Raw genomic sequence first — 24290 nt, forward strand, 5'->3', positions numbered from 1 at the left:
CCATTTCGCTCCTCACTTACCATGCATCTGCAAGTCATGCTGCAGGCTATTTTGGACAGGGAGTGTAGGGTAGCAAACTGGTCAGTATAGCAACCTTCCTGCCTTCCCATTTTATTGCATCTTCATATCCCCCCCTCCGATAATGGCGCAACCAATTAATTATGGCGGGCCCATCATATCCGTAACCGACTGCGCAATTTTATGTAAGAGGTACGACCATCGGTTAAAGCGTTCTGGGTTAGGCAAAGGAGCCCCTGAAAAGAGCAACCCAACACTCAGACGATATACGCACCCTGTAGCTGGCAAGCATTTCACGCGTAAGAATGCAAACTCCGCTACGCGTCTAGCGCGGTCATGGCACCAGCGCCAACTGCTTTGTGATGCCGACACTCCCAAAGGGGAGCGAACTGAAGCGGTTCAGTGACGAACAGAAAGAAGCACAAGCGAGCCCGTCCTGGTCGGCGTGATGCTGCGAGCCGCGAAGTAATAAAGACAGAGCCGTGTCAAGGCATCATCTGCCTTGCAAATGAGTGTCCGATACGCTTTTTCAGCGATGCCGAGCCGTCAGTCGCTTGCAGTCGAGCGGAACAAAGAAGGCGTTGAATTGTTTCTCTGTGTGCGCAGCAAGCCCGCTTGTCTTCCTCGATTTATATTTGTCCACTTGTATGTCATTTTAAAGGAAGGCGTCTAGGGGGCTCTCTGCGATGTGTCAAGCGCAGACGGTCGTGCTAAGGTGCAAGCCATGGCATGTTTGTCTCTCTTTTTTCTTTTGCTCCTGAACAGACACTTTGCACATTTTTATTCCTTTCTGTTAAGAGGAACAAGGTTGTTGCGCAGCGCTGCCTAACGCAAAGTTTCGATGGTCTTGCACTTTGCAGTGAGCTTGTTGCATTTTTATGCGCTGCTTCACTGAACCGTCATTTTAGACAACCTTCTTCGTGTGCATTCAACACTAAAAAACATATCTTACAAATTACTTTACTATGAAATGTTTTTATGTTTTTTGTTTTGTGCGGAACACAAATTACGCTCCTCATTCTTTTGGTTGAATGATTCACACGGTGAATGGCGAGTGGTAAGGTTCAAATCTACAACGTAAGCTAATCTAAATTGACCGCATTCAGCACTCGTGAAAGCCGTCTAGTATAATTCAGACGCGTTTAATACGGAAAAGAAGGAATGTTTTGTGCATGCAATAATGAGCGCAGAAGGCGAATATTCGTGATTATTTTGGCTATCGGATCAAATATATTGGATTCGACTCGAACCTTTTCTATCCTTCCGGTCAAATACACATTCTCCTCCCAACCTTCCCACTGCGCAAACGCGCACTCTCAATTTCATTCAATGCTCCAAGTGCATGTTGTACTGCTGATAATATAAGAATGTATTAGAAGCCATTAATGGAAGCAAATAACAGGTCTTGAACACGAACGTTGGCCAACGATGCAATAGCGCTCTTTATTATTAAGACATAAAGCTCCTGTCTGGTTTCTTCGATGAATGAAATAGTTGTAGGGTCTCTACCAAGCACGCATCTAGATAAATATATCTTGCTTAGGCCACGCAGCGACACCCCTGAGAGCACCTAATTCAGAAACGAGAGACTGAAGAGCATTGGGGGGTAGCGCAACTTACCGGAAACCTGCAGTTCAGTGTCAGTGGTGTCTGAGCCTGACGTGTTGTTCACAAAGCAGGTATATATACCAGCGTCTGTGACCGCCACCTAAACAAAAATGAGAGATAAAAGTGCACATGTGCAAACATTTTCAAATTGTTTACCTATACAGCATATCGACAATGCGTCCATTCACTTTAAGTCGTGCTAGTGCGATTGAAATAAGTCACGAAGTCACAATGCTGTACTAAAAGGTATACTTGCGTTTTTGGTTTCGCTTCTTCCCAGCCTTGAAGTAACAAGCTTAAAGCTACGTTTTTGAATAACCTATTTTAATATACGAATGCTTATTTGTTGTTACTGTACCTTTTTTTGTACTATTAGAGCTCAAAATTTGTACGATTCAGTTAGTTCACCACGCTGTTAAGGACTGCGCACTTTTATTCGCTCATACACGTGGTTCTTGGTGCTGTGCGCCATTTCATTCCCTCGACATCATCGAATGAACCTATATAAGAACGAAAAAAAAAAAGCGGTCTATTAAGAAGGAGTGTAAAAGCTTCTATGGGAAACTCAAATATATAAAATACGCCCCAAGGTTTCGTGACTCTCGTTTCAAGTTAACCAATACAGAACTTTGTTAGTACCAATGGCATGAATGTGAAAAACAAGGTATGCCTTTCATATTTCTACATACCTATCGACGAACATGAAACAATAAAAAATAAAGCAGATCGCTAGGCGCCTTGATTTAACAACGTTTAAGTGCAGGTGTAACACTATAAATATAAATAATAAAAAACACCACATAATGTGAAGGAAAATGAAAGCAGGCAACAGTAGGACGCCCATGATATCAGGTTCCGCCATAACCCGTACTCATGAATGCACTCGAGCCCGGAACGCGTAGAGAGCCATGTAAAATCTGCTGTCTCCTAAAGCCAGACTCAGTTTGTTCGCTCAAGTGCGGAAACTGTAACCTGCCTCCTCAGCAATCGGGGAGACAGTGCGGAAATGGAAACCCAGTGTCTATAAGAACTCACTTTAATATGCGATGTAAAGCACTCCGCCATTAATTTTTTTTTTTTTTTTATGCTTGGAGACACAATGCGCAGACATGGCAGCGTTGCTGACTGGTAGCTGTACCAACTTCTCCTTCATTGCTAACAAACTTCACGACAGGGTTGGCACATGCCTGGTTGATGACGAGAGTGCCGTCCAGGTGCAGGAAGCGTCCCCCTTGGAGTACGGGCAGCGCCTGACCTCGCACCTTGCGGAACCACTGGTAGCCGGGCACCGGGTTACCCTGCGCGGCACACGGGAGCTCGGCCGAGCGACCCTGCTCGGCGCGAACTTGCCGCCGGCTGTCCACGATGCGTGGAGACATGGCGAACGACTCTGCGGGCGCCACAGAACAAGAATCGCTAAGTACAATCGGAAAGAGAGGCGTCCACAGCTGCTCTGCTTTCAGAAATGCATGTGAAGAACTGAATTAAACGAACATGGTGAGAGCCCTGTTCGATAAATAAGTACAGTTTTGTGCTACGAACCACTACAGACGCATTGCACCCTCAAGTCCCAGATTTCTCTAGTTTTTCCTCTTTTCCTCTTACTTGTGAGCTCATTACCTGGTGCGCACGCTCAAACAAGGTGCACAATTATCGGATGACAATGTGCTGCGTGATAAAACTTAATTCGCTCTCTTGAACCTGTTTGTGCGACGCACTATGTCAACACAGCTAGTCCGTCTCCGTGTATGCAGCAAAGCTGACGCAGTGAACATTTTCAGACCAACCTTCAATAAATTACGGGAATCCTTAAACTCTTTTTGGATGTGAAGGCTAAAGTCTAGTTGGACGTTCTGTTGAGCTGCTGTTGAACTTTGTGCTGTACTTTTTGCTTATCTGCTGTCGCACCCGTCGGTACCTTCGCCTCTCAAGGCGTCTTGCACGCGCGGCAGTGGTCCCTCTGTTCAACATTTCTTCATTCTCAGAACACCTGTGTCGTATTAGGGTCCCAAGTTTCTCTCGTCGGATCGCTTCCGCAGCTTCATCCGCAGCCGCTACCTGCCGACGGCGGTTACGACGCGTAGAATTTCGGGCTGCTCCAGCCTCTTACGTCGTGGCGTACTTTCCCGGTATTATCCGCCCGCGTCTAGGGCCATACGCTTCGTCACCCATAACCATCTGGAGTGAAGCTCTGAGCCCACATGGCGACCTGTACAAGGCTGACGAGAGCGCTGAGGTCGTGTTGCTGTTCTACGGAAGTCAAAGTTGTAGGGCTCGTGGCGCGCCGCGCATTCGAAGGCCGCGCCACTTCCCGATGCTCCCTGCGCGCGGCCCGTTTCCATTTCCCCGCTTGTTCGGGGATAACCGGTCCCGCGCGAGGGAGCTATAAGAAGGCACGCGCCGCCGTCTCGCCCTCTCTTGGTCTCTGGCTCCTTGGTCCCTGGCTCTTCGTTCCGGCGCTCTCAACGACCCGCAGCTACCCGGACGACGACACCGACTTCGACGATCCCCGATCCCTGTGAGATTAAAGATGTTTATCATACGGCCCACTGTGTGTTTGTCGTGCGCATCCCTCGGGCAGAGGAATCGCCCACAAAGTTTATACATTCCTCCAACAGAAGAGCCCTCCCGCGCCACCACTGGCAATAATTACCTTCTCCACCACAGCACCGCTTTGGACCTTTATCTTAACGCCCTCTGACTCCGCAGCTGGCATTTTTCTGAAATCTCCGGATGTGCTTCATCATCCTTTCTTAAACCCCTCCTCTGACGCTGCTCTTGCCCTTTCCCGACGCTCTCTGCTTTTTTGTTCCTCACAACGTTACATTTAACACAGAGGTGTAAGGTTTTCGCCTTATTGCAGAGCAGTTTTAGTAATGCCTTGTAATTAGCCGAAGATAGGCGGTGATCTAGAACAGCATCGTATGGAGGGTGCGCCAAAGAAGCTAGTCAGATAAGGGTAGTCTGAAATATGCGAATGAAAAAAATTCTGACGAAGGTAATGAGAAGGACGCATGGTTCAACCTAGCAGAACTTGGCTTTGCAGGCAGTACAAATAATTACAGGAAGGAGAGCAGACACTGAGCTCTGTTTCAGATCTCATCGAAAAACGGCTAGCGCTACGTTATTCCACCACGCTTCGACTTACGTCACCCTATTTATAGGTCCCTCAAAAAAGGCTGTCATGTGACCAGCTGCTATTTGAAATCATTCGCCAAGTACGTACAACCAGCTTCATAGTAGAGAGCGCGGCCCAGAAAGGAGGATTTCGTTATCTCGGACGCGTCTCGGGGCTTTAAAGTGACGCCGCAGTCACGAGCAAGCTTTTTATAGCGCTAGGCGTAGTTTTCGGCTAGTAAAAATATCACTTTATATAACACTAGTTTGATGGAAACAACGTAGCTGGCTGTTTTTCGATAAGATCTACAACTTCCTCACTGACACTTTTTCTCTAAAGCCAATAATTATAAAAAGCTAACTAGTCTTTACTAAATAACTTTAGTATTTAGTAGTTCTTAATGAACAAAAAAAAATATACCGAAGGTTAACATAGGCGACTCTGAACATCACTGAATTTGTTTCCCTATGCTAGGGCTAACCATATTTTTAAAAATCTTGGTCCAAGTTAGCTGGGACACCCGGTATAACAGAGCCTCTAGGGAACCCCCCTGCTTCAGTTTAGAACGACATTTGGCGTGCATATGACATTGACGTCATATGCGCGCCAAATTTTGTATTCTTGGGGTTATGGTTTTTTGTTAGTAATTACCCACAAACATTTACTGTGTGAGCTACATCTTATAAGGTTTAAGACGGCTATTCTGAGAACACCAGTAAAAATGCCCTGATGCAATGAAACACCCCATAACATTCGGCTGCCGCTTGACCCCGTGCTCCGCGTATGGCGATGGTATGCAGGCTCGCCTGCACTTGCGAATAAAAACAATCACTGAATAGAACCTAAAACACAGTGACGGAAATGGCTGGCTTTATTGTGCTCCTATGCGTTGGCAGAAATATCTCCGTATTTCCGGAAAGATCGACAACAGGTGAATGTCTGTTATGTATACCTCTGATGCGCTGACACCAATGTGCCTTCGTCACGTTGTGATGTACACAGCACGTGATGAGCGCTAAATAAATGAAACACATGACAAAAATTACCAAATGACTGCGAACATAATTAATTCGGAAACATCGCGAAGCGCTCAGCAGCCTTCCTGGCCGGAATGGCGCAACTAAGCCATTGCCGACGCCAGATTACTTCCTGCCTGTTGTCTTGTTTCTTGTCTGGTGGAGGATATATCCGCCTTTCTAGTTTAAAGTGATCAGTGTAGTCATGAAACGAGATAAGTGCATCTCTCGAGAAATTGGGGGAATCAACCTGGCTCACTGCTGGCGCGGCTGACATAACCTCGAGCTATACTGTGAGCCAACTCGTTTCCTTTGTTCCCCGAGTGTGCCGGCACCCATATTAATTCCACCTCTTTTTGGTTCCAGTATTTATATCTTAAATTCGCTCTGTCTCTTTAGAGATCATGCCCCTCGCAAAATTGTTTATAGCAGATATATTTTCGGAGGAGCAAGTCAAACAATTCACAAGCCATGACTTTCGTCGCTTCCCAAATAATTTCAGTATATTTCACTTGTTTACATTTCGAAGAAATATAGCTGTCAAATTTGATGCATTCTTCTTGATTCAAACGCGATCAGCAAGCAGGTAATAAAGAAAATGAAGGCCCATATAATGTCCACAAAATTATAACCTTTCTCATTTCAAGCTAAAAATGAAGGAAGCTCTACACACATTTCCACGCAGTAAAAGGGCCAGAAAGTGTTTTAGACAGTTATTGATCTTCATTGAGAACCGCACACAATTCGCAGAAATTTTTTATTTTCCTCCTTGCCTAGTTATCCATCCTATATCTTCGACTTTAAAAACAAACCTTAGGTAGAATCGGGTTGTCAGTACTGAACAAATATGCATTATTCCTATATGAGTATATTTGGTTCAGCATATTAGAAGACTTCAGTAAAACAAGCTTTTGGGCGAGTTGGTAGCTTACATTCGACATAGCCGCAGCGAAAAAAACACAATCTACACAAGGTCCTTGTGTACGTGTCTTCCTTCTGTGATTGTGTTTTTTTTTTTCGCTGCGGCTATGTCGAATATTAGAAGACTATTTATTGATTACCGTTTTTATTTTTAGGTCCGACAAAAATGAGAGATACGCAAACTTCTGAGTGGTTTAAGAGCGTTAGCTCCACACTGCTGATTTCTAAAGCAAAGAACTCTAATGATAGGGTGCTTATGCTCTAATCTATCAATTTAAAAGCTTCATGCCCTCTATGGTAATAAAAAAATAAGGAACGGAATCCCAAGTGAGGTCGCATTTATCGCTTCCACTGGTATTGAACACGGCTCACAATGCTCGAAAACCGCACATTTATCATAGCTACTGTCGCAGCGCGTACTGCTCATCGCAAAGCATGCGCCCTCAGGGCGCGCCCATGTACGGACTGATGGCGTACGGTACGCGGTAGTCGGTAAGCGGCAGTGGTGGCGGTACGCGCTACGGTAAATCTCCCTAAGGAAATGCCCAGACAATTTCTCTGGGGTAAACGCTGTCAGACTACACTGTGAGGAATGACAAAGAAGATCCGGTCACAGTTAAGCTACCTCCCTTTTAAGTTCTTTAACAACGCATGCACAAAACAGAGTAAAAGACAAGCCTAAAACACAGGAAAATGTAAAACAGCGTATTATTGTTGTTGTTGTGGCTGTGGGAAGAAAGAAAAGAAAGTACACGGGCCTGCTACTGGCTCTGTAGCTGAGCCACCTCCGCTGCCTCGTGCGGACAAAAGAGGAAATATAGAAGAAAGGAAAAAGAACAGGGAGAAAAAGACGCGCGCCGCAACAACAGCCTTCTTCCACCACAGAAGCAGTGGCGGGTGCAATGAAGGCCTACAACAGAGAAAATTGGGTGACTGGCTAGTCCCCGCCGCACGCGTCGTTGACCTACCGTCCCAGCCCCGTAGGGCCAGGAACTGCCACCCTTCACCATCTCCCCTATCCCCACAGGGTACTATACGTAAAGAGCTCTTCATCAGTATTATACCAACTGCTGATGAAGAGCTTTTTACGTCAGGCACTTCGCGTTTGCTTAGTTTTTTTCAACTAAGACACAGGCCGTGAGGGCTTAAAACAAAAGTAATAATTCCTAATAGGGAGGCGGAAGGAAGAGGCGTCCGTTCGCTCTGCGATGTCAGTGCACGTTAGAGATCCCCAGGTGGTCCAAATATCTCCGTGGCCCTCCACTACGGCTCCTCTTTCTCTTTTTGCACTTTCGCTCCCACCTTCATCCCTTCCCTTACGGCGCGGTTCAGGTGTCCACGGAAACAAGTGTGACAGATACAGCGCCTTTTTCTTCCTGCGAACCAATTATTATTACATTTATAGGGTCAGGAATGAAATTTTAAAAAGGCTTTCATGCCCTACTTTTTTTTTTATTTATAGAAAGGGAAAGGCGCGGTAACTGTCTCACTTGTTGTTATCTAGACACCTCAACCATGCCCTACTTGAACTGTTCTGGCTGTAGTAGAAAAGAGTGGAGGAAGAAAATTGTGAAAAATTGTGCTTCTTGTTATACTCATGAAAGGCAGACCGTCTTAAAGAGCGATTTCAGCTCAGTTCCAAACATCCTTGAACCTATTTTTTGGTCCTTTCGTTACCCGGACGATTGAAGTAGCTTTGCAGTTTCACGCACTTGCTAAAGAAGACAGCAACGTGCGTATACATTTTTAAGCATTTTTTTACTATTTCCTGGAGATGGGTGTTAGCAGGAACGCGCTGCTCGTGCCGCTACAAAGAGCGGCCAACATTGTAGCACTGAAAAATGAAGACTGTGAGTAATGATCAGTTTTATTATTGATTCGGCACTTGCTTTCTATCGTTGCTTAAATTTCTTTCAGATCAATTCAAATCGGTTTATTTGTCACCTAAAAATTTCCAGATGAAAGGAAGCGGCAAGAAAAAGCTGCTCTTGGACATCTAACCAGTACGTAGCCTTCAACGCCTTCCGAATACTAACCGCATGTGGCGATAATTCGCGGCGACACGCAGTGCGATAGCATCGCGTGATGACCTGAGGGCCGCCAGAACACTATCTTTGAATGTGCATTCAGGTTCTGAGATGATAAAAAAATTTCGCTCATTGCCCAGAAGCAGCTCGCGGTGCAGCCAATCAAAGAATGTTTTGTGATATCCAACTTTCTCTCAGGTTTTTCGCGTTTGAGGTTTGTTTTTCCTTCGGGGTTTCAGCGGAAAACCCGCAGCCGCTTACTTTGCCTAAGCAGTGCATGTGAGCATATCGAGATCGTGAAGTGAAAGCTTTGTAGTGCACATGAAGATAAGGAATCTATTGCGGTTTGATACTGTTTAATATGACCGAAAGGAGCGGGAGAAGTCACTTCTTGCAATTCTTTGCACCGCAAAATATAATTTACCATCGCTGCGCTGCGCCCTTTATAAATGTGACACTTTACTGAAACGATTGCCATCACAGCTTTTATCTTACTATTTCATGCTCTTTTGTTTTCCAAAATGAAGTACAGGAACTATACTTCCCTAATGATTCTAGATGACCGAACGACAAAGTTGCGCTAACAAATCAACACTGAAAACACGTCGCACTATCGCTGATTTCCGTCGACTCGTGCATGTGCACAAGCCGTCACGACAGCTCATGTCATCGCGCGACACATCGCCAAAGAACATCGCCTATGTACTTACCGCTTCAAAGCTATGTTAGTGAAACCGGTGAAGTCCCGCGAACTACAAACTTGAGGCAGACAGTTTTTTATAAATTTAATTTTCAAGGATTCTGTTTTGTTTCATTTTGGCCTTTAACAGAAACGCAATGTTTTTAGGACCAGAACGCGTTTGGCTTATAGAACCAAATTAAAGTCGTTCGGGAGCGAAACAAACATCGCGTATGTTGAGAACGGAAACAATCTTTCGCGGCCTTTATGAATGCGAGTTTTCACAGTCGCGGCGGCTTCCGCGAAACCCCTCTCATTAGGCTGCATTTCAAACGAGCAAAAATGCTGTAAAGTTCAACCGCGCGACCTGTGCCGTGTGTTCACGCTACCGCTGGTGTCTCTGCTAGGAACTTCCGCGTCTGGCAAAGACAGCTCTCTTGCGAGGTGAACATGCTGTGCCAACGTTCTCGTGCGCGAGCTGCAAGCTGGCACGTATTACCGGTAATGCCTACCGAGTCCCACATTGCTCATGCATTTTCTCGTACGCACGGCCACATTCGTTCAATAATGAGAGCAAACGGGAAGCAGACACACAGCATGGGGCGCCCACGTCCCGCCAACGGCCCCAAGCATGGCGAATCTAGGTCATTGGGAGCGCTGGAATTGCTCCGATGAGCTCCGGCCCTTTTCCATGCGTGCCCCGTTGCCCGGTGCACCATGCGGCGTCTGAAGTTTTGAAGTTACTTAGTGTACATAATTTTCGTGCTCCCGTGGTTCTTCACGTGACGGGTAAAGAGTCGCGACCATTTATGCGAGTTTCGTGAGCGTTGCGTCCACTGTGTTAATGCCAGCACGTTTGGCGTTCGTGTTGACTTGCACAGCAGCGAGATAGAAAGGCGGGCTAGTTGGAACTACGTACGTATTGCAGCGTGTGCAACAGCAGCCGCTTGGCGGCTGCTCATCGCGAGTCTCGTGCGCTGACTTCAAGAAGAAGTAGCATCGTGACGTTCGATGTGAAGAGGCTGAAGTTTGGTGCCGACTATCTCTCGGTGCTCTGAACCTGCTCTGGGGGGTCTTCTGGATCAACCTCCATTAAACCTTCTAGTTATGAGCTCAAACAGCTACGTGACAATATTCATTGCAGATGCAAGCAAATACAGTGAAAACGGAACGAATAAACAAATCAGACACGGATGGCAGATGTGCTCTGCACACGCTGGGGCAACATAGGTATGGCCGAAACCAGTCTCGGCTTCTGAAACATATCAGTGTCACCATGCTTCACTGAATTGTTGGCACTCTGAGATATTTCCGCTTATTTCATTAATACCTTATAAAATGAGGAAAACGAGGACTCTATCTTGCCTATGCCACGTTTCTGACTTCTTTATAAATTATTTCCAAATGAATGTTTGGTATTAGAAACTTAAGGAAATTAGTCCAGGTATTCGAGAAGTGTACTGCTTCAAGCCTGTGCATATTATTACATCTTAACCTACTTTTTGCAAACAGTTGTTCAGTTCAGTTCAGGCGTTCAGTCGTGTCCGACTCTTCGTGACCCTATGGACCATGTCACGCCACGCTTTCCGGTCTCTCACTATCTTCTTAACATCACATAGCTTCATCTGCAATGCCTCGAGAATGCCATCTAACCATCGCGTTCGCTGCCTACCCCTTCTCCGGCGACCCTCAACCTTTCCCAACATCAAATCTTTCTCCAGCGACTCCTCTCTTCTCATCAGATGACCAAAGTAGCTGAGCTTTAACTTTAGAATTTGACCCTCCAATGAGCAGTCAGGGTTTATGGTCGACAATATCGACTGATTTGATCTTCTGGCAGTCCAAGGAACTCTTAAGAGTCTTCGCCAGCACCACAACTCAAACGCGTCAATTCTTCGGCGGTCAGCCTTTTTCACAGTCCAACTCTCGCATCCATACATCACAACTGGAAAGACCATAGCACGGGTTATACGGATCTTGGTTGGCAGACTAATGTCTCTGCTTTTTACTACTCGGTCAAGGCTAACCATTGCTCTCTTTCCCAGAAGCAGGCGTCTCCTAATTTCATGGCTGCAGTCTCCTTCCGAGGTAATCTTGGCGCCCAAGAACAGAAAATCTGTCACAGCTTCCACTTCTTGTCCATTGATGCTCCAGGACTTGAAAGGACAAGACGCCATGATCTTCGTCTTTTTAATGTTCAGTTTAAGCCCAAACTTCTTACTCTCTTCTTGTACGCGCATCAGAAGTCTCTTGAGTTCCACTTCACTTTCTGCCATTAAAGTGGTATCATCCGCATATCTAAGGTTGTTGATACGTTTTCCAGCAATCTTCACTCCAGCTGAAGACTCGTCCAGACCGGCCTTCCTCATGATGCACTCTGCATATAGGTTAAATAGGCAGGGCGACAGTATGCAGCCTTGCCTCACCCCTTTCTCAATCGGAAACCAATCAGTAAGACCATGCCCAGTTCTGACTGTGGCCTCTTGCCCTTCATACAGGTTCCTGAGGAGACATATGAGGTGAATTGGAACTCCCATCTCTTGGAGAGCTTGCCACAATCTGCTGTGATCTACGCAGTCAAACGCTTTCGCATAATCAATAAAGCAGAAGTAAATGGGTTTCTGGAACTCTCTTGCTTTTTCCATGATCCAGCGAAGGTTGGCAATTTGGTCTCTAGTTCCTCTGCCCTTGCGAAACCAAATACGGATTTTGCGCTCACTAGCTCGCGCCTGAGACAATACGCATTCCCCACACGTACGTGTCACGGTGACCGATCATGTGTATCGCGTGCGTTTACCGACACTGGCTGCATAGACTGTCCGGATTTTGCTTTCGAGCCAAAGATAGAATTGGGTGTGAATACACTCACCTCTGACGGTGATTTTTCGGCTCGACGGGCTGTTGACGACCTCGCCTGTGAGCCGGTGCTGTGTCTGGCACTGATACCGAGACATGGCGTCGGTGGCGTCGACTCTGCGCACGTGCAGCTCTCCAGTAGGAAAGAGGCTGTACCGGTCGCCTGAAATATCGAAACGATGACCCGGAAAACATTTCGAACACATAAGAGTAGCCCTCGAAAAAGTGCATTGCGCTATCACAGGGTCACGTGACGTTGGTACCAGTTCGGGATAGCAGTCATTTAAGAGTTCCCTCAAGTATTAAACGAAACGACCAGAGTGCTATTCATGATTATTTATATATTAATGTTGAAAATGGCATTTTTTAGCTTTATGAGCCAATAGGAAACGTAGTTAGAAAAGAGGAAAAAAATGTGCCTTTCACAAGTAATAATCCGGTACCATTTGATTGCAAGGCTTAAACATTGTTTTTGTAGTTTGGTTCAAAATATCTGGAAGCTTATCCCTACTGGTTTACCTAACATGCATGTGTTTGTAATATGTGCTGCCGAATAAATCTATTTGACTCGTCAATATTAGACATGCAAAAATGAGCCGAGTAACACGTTTGTCAGCATCACCCACACCGTCATCATTTCCGCATTATTTTTTCCTCGCACTGCTAAGGACTGGACACGGTCCTTCCCAGAACGTAGCTGCCATTACCTGCCCATCAAGTTTTGTAATAATTTCAATGATGTCATATATTAACCAAAACCAAACAATTTTTGTATTTCCGCCCCTTATGTATTACCACAACGTGAGGTCTTTAAGATAATGAATGAAGTGAATTAACGAAAAGGAACGCGGTTATAACGAACCCAATGTAAATTATCTCAGCAAAAAAAAAAAAAAAAAAAAAGCAATGGTTGGACAAGTATTGCACATTTTAACAGCACTGACTGTTTATGAATGCCTGGATTTCTGAGGGAAGAGCGTCCAGGTAAAGAAACACACCCACTCTCTTGCGAAACCAGCCGGTGTTTAGAAATTGGCAGTTACAACTGTGACAACCACCTCTTATGCATTTTTATAACAGTTCAATAAATAAATTTGAGCAGAACGGAATACTGCAAACTTCTCAAATCTGGTGCGGGCGTTTATAGGGCAAAAGGAAAACGTGTTTGAAATGCCAGAAATGTCCACAATAAAGCATAATTTATGGGAAATGTTGCCTCATAACCTAAAAGCTAAAGTTGGCTTATTTTTAAATGTTAATTGAATCAGCACTAGCATTGCAATACAAATATATAGTTAGGCTCTGCAGGAAGGAACTACTATCATGGTTTCAGCTTTATATCTTTGATGTATTTTATGTTTAAAGAAGGATTTCATGTTTTATTAGTCATACTTATGGATATAGCATAATGAAATTTTTTAGTGCAGCCTATTCTACTCTTTTAGTAGTTCAGTGTCAAAACTTCGGCCTGGTTTTAAACTGAAATGTTCCCTTTCTTCATAAAAACTTCTATGACCAATAAATTTTACACGCTAAATTCAAATAATTACTTTCAGCTGAACATCAAGCACGGGTATCTACTTGCATCTTGCAGACAAAAAAAAAAAAAACATTATTCTCGCTTGTCCACAAAAGCAACATAGCCCATTCAGGTCACCGTTTTACTAGTACAACATAGATTCATGTAGAAACTTTAATGTCCAATCTATTTCAAACACAAAGAAATATATTCTGCGTAGTATGCAGCGCAACGAGATGCGTATTATGCAAAGGTACATGTAAAATTTGAAATTATTAAAAATTTCAATTTGAGAAAACAGTATTATTTTTCCGTACATGCCACAATAATTCAAGAACTTTCAAGAAAATATATATACTTTCTTACTTTACTTTCATGCTCCCTCTCCTCCATCCTCTACCAAGGCTTTATTAAGGTTTCCCCTCTGCCTGATCATTCGATATGTTATGAAGAACTGCGGAGCTTTGCCTCTCATTAACACGCTACTTTTTAGTATTAAGTGGGACCAGTTGAAAGCACTTTTCCGGCCAGTATATTTAAAATAACGTTTATTTGCCTCTTTTCAAAAGCATCACAGGTGGCAATCTTCATAATCTCGACCTAATGTTTTGGGCAGCGCCACTAGACAGCTGGTATAGTAACCAAACAGCTTCCTGCGTTTTACTTGTTGGATGCTAGATTAAAGGTCCTTGCGACGAGAAAGCCTGAAACGTTGACCTAAATACGTTTGTAACAATAATTGGGAGGCTTTCTTACAGAACCTAAGGGTGCGTTCATACCATGATAACGTCATCACAAGGCACATTATCATCATTAGATTAGCGCTCGTCTTTTCCATTACGAATTAGTTCCCGCGGAATTTTCTCTTGCTTATCCGCTTCACAGCCGTTTCTTCCAGGATGAGGCAACATAATGTAACAAATTCATCTTCAAAAGCAATAACGTACTGAGAAAAGATTCCGAAATATAAATCAAGAGCATCAGACTTAAAAAAAAATTCCGAAATATAAATCAAGAGCATCAGACTTAATTGTGCTGCAAAATCGCTCCTGTTGAAAAACATTTGCCGCTAGAACTAATAGAAATGCCAGAAACTGAATAAATTTAGCACGCCTTGTCAACAACTAAGTTCGTATATCACACAAAGAGAAACACCACGTATAAAATGCTCACGTCTACTGTTTTTAGACGCCGAGCGGCATGGCTTTCGGTGCCATTCTTAAATTGCTCGAGCGCTCGTTTCAGCTCACTTTGGCATCGCTGGGCTCATGACAATGTGAATTTCATTTTAGTAATAAAATTATTGATTTTCCAGCTGATTTACCTTACCATCCATCTTAAACAGCTATTTTTAGAAAAATCCCCTAAAGCTTTATACACACCATTCACACTTACAAGATGGCTACGAGCTTTCTTGTTTATCGTTTCCGACTAGTCTCGAGGCAAGGCACGATGAAGCCCATTTTGAGAGATGTTAGATTTACAGGCAAAGCCCACACGGAGGCAAGAAATGCAGTAACCTTCCTGCATTATTTGACGCCAACATGCGCTGACACTCGCCGTAAATGCTGTTTATCTCAGGAGCACGTAATGGACAACCGGCACTGCAGTGCCGTAGGCATCAGAGCAAAAGCACAATCACGTTGATTACGCAAATACTCTGGCCATCCCTGAGAACGCTAGGGCTCTTTCGTTGGGTACATAGAGCCTTTCCTCGATAAAAACTGATTAGTTCCTGCCCAGCGACAAGCAAAAGCACGTGTCTGGACGCTGGTTGGTCGGCCCTCATCGCCTGGGGGATCACCAGACTCCGCTCAAACTAAAGGCATTCCCATTTACATCCAGACAAACAGAGCCCGGTGCACCAACCCCTACACACCGTAGTTCGTGTGCAAGTGAGGAGTTTGGCTGACCGCCATTCTTGCTTCCGGAGACCATGCAATCAGGCAAGCAGGCAGGCACTTTAGCCAAATGCCCCTATCCCGGGCTGCAGCGAGGTGGTCGACGGCTGCTGTGAGTAGACTGCCTTTTAGATATACATATATGGATACAGAGAGGCCGGAGATGCCGCGCAGTCATTTTTTCGCCCAACAGGAGCGCAGTACGCGGCGGTCGCTGCTGCTGAGGCGTCGGTGGTCTGCTGCGAGCGAATGCGTAAGCAGCTCAAACGGGATTAGCGGTGGCTACGTGCCGAAATGGCCTGGTCCGGGGATTAGGACTTTTCCGCGTCGTTCGCCACGTTCAGTGCGCCATGGCCTGTGTTGAAAGCGGTGGCAACGGTAGCAGAAGCAGCAGAGGCCCAGTTATCGCGGTCATACATGCGTCGCACATATTGTGGCCCCTGCGCCAACTATTCCGCGCCAACTATTCCGCGCCAGCTTCTTGCCTGGTATAGAATCGGCTTTCGACGTATGCACCTATATACCGCACACGTTGTATTGCTTTTGAGCTAGAGCAAAGTTCATTGTATTTTGTGCAACAGAACTCCCCTGCTAAGTACAACTGTTTCACACATTATGGCATGCGAGAAAGGGAAAAATCACCACACATAAGACAACCCCCCCCCCCCCCTTACGCAAGATCGTGCGTGGACCTAAATGCCCGCACTTAAATCTGGCACTTTAATTTTACTGTCATGACTTGGTGGCAGGATGTTCGGAGACCATTTATGCTGACTCAGTGGTCGTGACCACTTTTTTGATTTTTCCCCCGGTGCCTTTTCTCACGAGTGCAGGAGGCAACATTCCATGATTTTCTGCTCTGAATTTCCCAAGCTGAAGTTATGTACATAACGTTGCAGCATAATTATTGTAAATGTGTAAAACTTAAGTCAGTTTCTTCTTCTATAAGAAATTCATGCATATGCTCCAGACTCCAGCGCAAGTGTCTTTTTTTTTTTTTTTGCCTTGTGCTCCGCAGGATTGTTTTCTAGGCTGTGGTTGGGGTGTTCATTTTATTCGGCTTCTAATAACCTCCCCTCCTGTAAAGAGTAGCATGTGGGGCCAGAAGAGTGGGGGAAATTCTGCCGCATTACAGATGTGCTTGGGACACAAGACTGCAACGTAGAACTGCAGGCAAGGAGCAGTGTGGCGCTCAATATTGGGCTCGTCCGACCAATGGGCATGCAGTACAACAGCTTCCTTCTGCCTTCCTCGTGTCAAAGTGTGCCAATAAAATCCCACTTACCCCTATGGAACCCGGCGCTGATCTTGACAGTCTCGTCGATGAGCCATGCTGTGACGGTCACATATTCACGAACAAACTCTGGTACATGGCAGCGGAGCACGGCAGTGTTCCCTTTGATGACGAATTCCTCGTAGACTTTGACGTCGTACCGGCGCCTGAGTACTGCGAATTGAGAGAAAAAAATAGGAAAAAGGTAATTCGCTCGTTACCCAGTTATGGAGAATGTATTTAATGCACGTTTTACAGTGAGCCCTGCTGTTAGCACACCTGGCCCGCGAGGATGGAATTATCGCTGCACTCATGGCTTGGATAGAAGTAAACATAAATGGTCTTGAGAAGTGTAAGAGATCAACGAATCGAAGCATATTAAATGGCAGTAGACACGCAATACAACTTCTAATAGCGATGTTACGCTGTTATGTTTCTTCGTTTAAAAAGAAACACGCATTGTGTGCAGAGCGTAAGATTCTGGAATCCTTGCTACATAATGCTATCTTCCACGTGATAGATTTCAGTTTTTATGAAATAGAATTGAATTGAGGTCTATATAGATAAGGCAGCACAGTTTATGTCCATGGAACTAAAACTAAGTACTAGTGAGCAGAGTAAAAAATATCTGCAGCTTATGCAATTGGAAGTTCAGCAGTTTTAATTCATCGTTCGCTTTTGTATATGAATTTCCTGTTTATTCAATTAATAAACAAGAAGTGTGACGAAGAAGTAATTATTTATGAATTGATAATGCAGGTACTTATGTAAAATATGCACAGAAGGCTTTTTTTAGATGCCTTAGCTAGCTCGCCCTCGATTTAAAGTTGTAGTACTGTGCAATGTAAAGAAGGAACCTTAACTACGGTTAAGCTGCGAAAGAAGCAAATTTTTACTGCAGCATATAAAACACAGGGACAAGAACATCACCCAACGGCACATGTTGAATATATGTCGCGGGTGTATAAGGGCAAGACGTGAAAGAAATTATAAGAGCATCACCGTCTGAGCCGAATATAAAAGGTTCTGGTAAGTGTTCTACCTATAAGAGTTCGGCGGGAAGGAAAAGCGTTTGGCCTAAACCAGTGTCCTGCCGGTAGTTTTGCGTAGCAATATTACTTTACTGATATGGCTTTTATGAATGTATTCTGAATTTATCTACATATGTAATATATAAATGTTTGTTCTCGTAATACAATACGCAAATACAATGCGCAACGACGTTATGCAAAGTGCTGAGTCATGCGCCTGCGGACATACATTCTACTGCTTGTCGAAATGCACACAACAATGCCAGTGAGATACATAATTGCAATATCAGGAACTTCACCTTGTAACTAGCGCACTATAATCAGCGAATAAAGGGGTAGGACAGGATCTAATTCAAGAGTTGGAAATTAATTAAATTATTCATTTTAACATAAATATATGTGAAATATTGCGAAGTGTTTACTAAAGCCTAGAGAGAAAAAAAAAAGTATCATCCTTCTTGACGTACACAGAATTCAGTTGTGCTGCAAAAAGTGTGAAAAATGTCAGGCTTGCTGAGCGGAGGAAAAATTACGGAAACCAGTCAAGACTGGTTACTTGCTGCGAACGAGGAAATAATAATGTCTTATTGTGACCCTTCCCTGCATTATTCGCTTTTCTTTGCTTTTTGCTTTCAATATGGAGACTGATCACTTCCCTACAGTTCATGATTTAATTTTTCTTGTACAGCGGTGGTTCTACTCCTCCAGGTACAAACCGTGGAACTTCTTGATTCCTTCCAGGTAAACTTGAAGCTGAGCCTAGGTCAAACTGGGCGTACGCAGTATTGCGACTAGTCTCGCCCAATGTTACGCTATGATAAGCTGTTGCATGATCACATGACTAACTGACCACTTCCCTTTGAGCATTGACCTCCCACTTTAATACGTGATTCTCAGTAACACCGCAAATCGCGAGATAGCCGTACGGTGACGTCACTTGAGCAGGCGGTATTAGCAAAACCAAACGAAACAAAACTATCATTCGTCAAACTCGGTTTAAACTCTTTTAACCGCTGCTAATTTTTTTGTTTCTTATGTAGCGGTGCGTTAATAAAGCGAGTCTTTCGATGGAAACAATTTTGGCTTATGTCACTCGTTTCATTTTCGTAGCTTTGTAGCATTCACTCTATATCCTTATTTATTTCAAATACTGTCTTCAAAAACACCCAGAGCATGCCTTCACATTAAACGCGATGAATGACGAGGCAAATGATGAAGGAGGCAGAACCGCGCATGGTCAAGTCGGTCAGGAAATAATCTTGTCTAACATCGTGGCGACAGGATTTAATTTGGTAGTCAAATTTTCTGTCGAGTTAAATCGGCTGCAGAAAAAGTGTTAGTTTTGGTTTGCCAAGTTGGCAGATCACTGTTCTATCTTCGTCGTCATTCGTTGTAACACCCGATATATTATGTCTGGCTTTAACCAAGGAGCATGAACATGCGTACGTGGTCTAGTGGTAACGTGTGCCGCAGAGCGCAAGTGTAACAGAGTGCAATGGTCCTGGCAGGCTGATTCTGATGTCACCCTCCCACATGAAAACAGAGACCCGAATTGGCAGCTCCTGCCACACTTAATGTCAGGCAACCATACGTACAATTAGTGCGCGGCCATGTGAGCTGCCAGCTACCACGTGTCAACGGCATGCTCGAGTCTTCCCTCCCAATGCAGATGCCGATGCCAAATTTTTTGGTGAACGATGTCTTTAACGCTGTTGCCTTAGTACACGAAAAGTATATGTCGTTACGACGAGCTGGCATTTTATCTGTTGCTGCCATTAGTATTTAGATCAATCACCTACTTGGTGCCGAATTGGGAACCTCGATTTGTAGTCACGCTCGTGCCCCATAGGGCGTTCGCTACCATGTGCTTTACCTCATGATAGTTGCTGTATTAAGACTGGTTAAGAGCGGCGAAAGCCAGGCACGGGGCTACCTTAGACGCTCGAGGGCGGCGGGAGCGTTGGTGGGAAGTGGTCCTGCGGTCCAACATGGGCGTAGCGATTCATGTTGCGCACCGATGATTGACAGCACCTTACCAGGTACAAGGTACGAGACGGAAGTGGTATCGCTGGATAGAAGTGCTGCCGTGAGTGGCTTCTATCTGGGTTACCTGGTTTCTTATCATACTTCGAGCCCTGAGTTGTGCTACATAGTGCCATTCGCATAGTAGTCGGGTTTTGTTTTGCGGCCTTCAGCTGCTAACAGAAGTTTGGCAGTAACATCAGCACTACGCATTCGACTGCCTTGAACGGGTGCTCCTCTGTGTTGACCCATTTTCTCTTGTGCACCTCTGATTCATTCCTCGGTCGGAATAATGCGAAGTCTAATATGCAGACCAGCTGACGGCAGGTGTGTCACTCGTGGCGTAGGACCACAACTCGCAGATCCGTTACATAGAAGACGATGACTTCAGGTGATATCGTGCTTTATTATCTATGGAGAGCGTTCACAGTTTCCCTTCTGTATAATGTGGAAGACTGTCACGCGTCGGGACCTTGCAGCTAGGAGAGGGAGATAATTAGTTCCCTAATGACGAACTGGATGTAACGATGAGGCTAGCGCCCAGATGTCTACGCGTATTCTCTCTCAGACAACCCAGTACAGAGAGAAAGGTATGCTGTATCTGTCCATTCTAAAGAGAGCGGCAGTGACCGCACGCTCCCGTCGTCTTCTGCGGCAGGAGCCCCGGGAAGGCTTTGCCACAAGCCGGCTGTGCACGCTCCAGAACTCGTCGTGCATTGCCGTTGCGTCACCGAAGCCACGCTCTTACCCCAGCACGATGGCCTTCTTAAGCAGACTTCATCTCCCGACAATTACCTCGTTGATGGTTGGTAGCTAGCTGGCCCACTATGCGTATTATTTCTGTGAACAATAAGTAGAATTTCTGTACCCTCGTGTTTTCGTTTCTCCGTTGTTCTGTCGAGCAGGGACCTCTCCGAGTTAAGCGAGCAATGGAAGGAATGGAATAGAGTATGGAATAGAGTATCCCACAATGCCCACACATTTCATTCTGCTTCTCTATTTACTCCATTACTGAAGCACGTCTTCGTTTTTGTTTTCGGAACCGTGCACGTATACGGGCGGACCATGATAAATGAATTGTATCGTAGTGGCCGTAAACTCAGCATTTGCCTCCCGTCAGCTGCCTATGGACGCAGAACAAGATGTGCTTGCTTACTGAAGCCGACCTCAGTGTTTTCGTTTTCCACGCCTATGAAGAATTAGAAATTTATATGCCTGTCTAGGCTGGTACGCAGTTATTAAAATTTATGACCGCGAAAACATGTAGAAAAGAGACCAGCTTTACGTGTCGAAATTCGCGCCATAAGGACTGGTGAACATTTCTAGCCTGTTTTCTTCGCAATAATCACTTCAATCGCTGGTTTTGCTTTACCTACAGCTTTAAATGCCGAAAACTTAGCTTTTCATTCTGTATCAACTCATTGTTCTCAGTCTGCAACCGTAATGGCAAATTATCTCCAAAGTGTGTGTCCACTGTCCCTTACTCCGGATCCATGCTAATCGCTTTCGCACGCCTGGCTGTGATGTTTCCTTGCCGTTAGTTTAGCTCGCTCACATCTTCGAGAAACGAAAGAGTGAATTACAACAAATTGTCACTATAGACACTCAAGCTCGAGTTTATTTACGAATTTTAATTTTGATCACGATTCTATTCATGGTGCCCTTATATCAATGTTCTCATGCGGCCGTGAGTTGACTGAAGCCTCCCAGCAGATCGTGAAAATAAGAAAAGTAGAGTTACGCTTTGCAAGGTTGGGTGATCAGTGAGTATTTAGCGAAGGCTAAATTTGATCAGAGCCTTGAGCGGCTTATTTGCTATTAAAATGCAAAGACCTGGTGCCGAGTATATAGATTCGTAAGGGAAAAAAATTTTCACTAAACGCCCAAACGTACCTAGAAATGTGTGGCATATTTCGGCGCTAAATACGAAAACGAAGCTCTTTACTCTGCGAGAGAAATGAGATTGGGCCTTTACAAAGTTCTTGAGTTAACCTCATTAATGAACTCTCGAAAGTTCCGTCGATTTCAAACGACCCATTTGAAAGCCTTCGATACGAGCCGAAAAAGCGACGACTCGTCCGCCGTGCCGCAAAGCTTATTAAAGTGCGTGCACGCACGTTTGCTCTCTGCTGCAGTCAAAAACGTTGTTTCCATTCTATGCGTACGCGCAGACCACGCGTCCCGTTTTGAGGCGGGTCATTTTGACCAAAGCACTCACATGTGAATCAAAAGCGCCTTCCCAAAATAAGATGCGTGCGTTTGATATATATAATTGCCAGCGGTCGCACAGACTATCTGCAAAACATTTCCCAAGAGTTACGATAAGAAGCAATAGCATCATTCGCTGCCCGCTGAAACAGAGTACATAGGGAACGAACGGAGTTTGATGCACTTTGCAAGCAGCGCGCTGCGCTATTGTCTGTTGCAAACGCGCGTCAATAATTGCTTGGCTGCGTGCGCTATTCTCCTGCAATGCCTTGAGTGCAGTTTGGGCAAATGGTGGCGTTCCTTTAAAACATTTCAGGTCTTTTCGATCCCGTAACTCGTAATTACCGTGTGCTTTGTGGAAACAAAACGTCTTAGAGAACGCTGCAGAGATCTGTATTCGAGAAATGCGAAAGCATGTGCGCTGGCTGCTCTTTAGCGGCTCCTAGAGTTCATGACTAAGATATTTTTAGAGTCATGGCTAGACACTGGTCATGGTCATGACATTTACTTACACAAGTGATGGACTCTACGGTCATGCACATTTGATCTCCGATCTGACTGCCTCATATGACAAGTGACTGACTTATGATTAAACTATAATCACTCGCATGACATGACTAGGCATGACGAGATATTAACATACAATTTGTCATTATATATACATTCATGACTACCAATCTCATCATAATGAGACGTCATATCCCGCGTTACATCTTTACTCTATATTTTTCTTCCATGTTTTGTTTCTGCTTATTGCTTCCGCGTTTTGCAGACAAGTTTTCGCAAGCATAGCCACGTAATTTAAAAAAGAACAGAAAAATAGGTTGAACCTCGTTACTTTTAAGAACTCACATTTGTTTCTGCTAGTTGGCATCTTCCGTTCCACGCCCCTCTTAAACTTCTACTTCTTTCCTGTCACCGTTGCTGTAGCCAACTAACCCTGCTGTTTCACTTTGTAGAAGACCAATGTCAAACATTGTTTTGTAAGCTTCAACAATGTGTGCCAGAGCCAAGCTGATCAAGGCAGGGATTCTCGGCACAGCCGTTCCGAACATGTCGCGAACCTCTTTCAACCAAACACACATATAAGTACGCTGTGCACGTAGTTTGCCCTCTTTTAGCGTGCCGCTTCGCATGGGTGGTGTTCCATTCGCACACTTTCCCAGCGAATCGCCACTAACAGAGCCTAAACTACATCTGCGATCAACAGTCGCACAGGATACACACCATAGCGGCCTTTATGACTTCCGTACACGTCGCCATCGAAGCAAAACGTTGAAACTTGCCAAAAAGCAAAGATGTACGAGACATTGTAATACGCGATCCCAACAGAGCACACATTCGTGCTAGTGCAAGTCGCAACGTAGCGGCGTGTGGTTATCGCATAATACCTCTTTAAACTTGATCCTCACGCAGACGCTGACAAGCTCAGCGTTAAGAAGGAAGGGAAAGGGTTCGCCGTGCATAGCAGCGACAACAATGGCAGCTGCCGCGCAATGAGAAGCGATGGCGACCGCCTGGTGCTGGTTGCTGGCCGTCCGGGCATCGATACGGGCAAGACCCGCGCACGCTGGTCATGCCTCGCGCGACTGCAACAAAGCGGGCGCTCGAGAACCACGGAAGCCTTCTTTCTCTCCCTCCTTGGAGAACGGAAACGCACGGCCGGAATAACAATACGGCGGCAGAGCCTGGGCCTCGTACGGCCCACTCTCATAGGCATTCCCCGTGCGCCTTCGGCTACCGTAGGTCCGGCTCCTGGCTGCCATGCCGGTCCAAACGCAGCCAAGATGCGTCGATGGAGCTGAGCAAGTCTGGAGTGGCAGCTACTCGTCCGGCGGTGCCGCATAAGGTTGAGGACAACGACTGTATATCTCAAAGTTCTGCGGTCACATGGTGCATACGTGTTTACTTCGGTCTATACCTAATCGTCGAACTCTCAAAAGCAGAAGTCACTACTTCGGCATGATGGCAGAGCCGGTCTTTCTGGATACGTCATCTAGGATCGAACTGTATTGGGCATTATATTGTTACATGCAAGTTGATAACGAGTATTAAGAGACTTTTGATAATATGCCTGCGACCGATATGGGTGT

General features: G+C 45.2%; 1 protein-coding gene across 1 annotated transcript in view; it reads right to left on the reverse strand.

The window, feature by feature from the left end:
* The window catches only part of LOC146191682 (cell adhesion molecule Dscam1-like), a 95756-nt gene extending 71793 nt beyond the window's left edge, over positions 1 to 23963 (reverse strand). The window contains exons 1-6 of the mRNA XM_084600363.1: positions 23858 to 23963; positions 16945 to 17110; positions 14918 to 14937; positions 12257 to 12406; positions 2814 to 3016; positions 1639 to 1726 (exon numbers count right to left, since the gene is read on the reverse strand). Coding sequence (XP_084456489.1) covers positions 1639 to 1726; positions 2814 to 3016; positions 12257 to 12406; positions 14918 to 14937; positions 16945 to 17110; positions 23858 to 23963 — 733 coding nt within the window. The remainder of the gene's footprint in view (positions 1 to 1638; positions 1727 to 2813; positions 3017 to 12256; positions 12407 to 14917; positions 14938 to 16944; positions 17111 to 23857) is intronic.
* Positions 23964 to 24290: the final 327 nt, after the last annotated feature.

The sequence above is a fragment of the Amblyomma maculatum genome, chromosome 4 (genome assembly GCF_055883805.1).
Source record: "Amblyomma maculatum isolate TAMU_Amacu chromosome 4, ASM5588380v1, whole genome shotgun sequence".
NCBI classification, from domain to species: Eukaryota; Metazoa; Arthropoda; class Arachnida; order Ixodida; family Ixodidae; genus Amblyomma; species Amblyomma maculatum.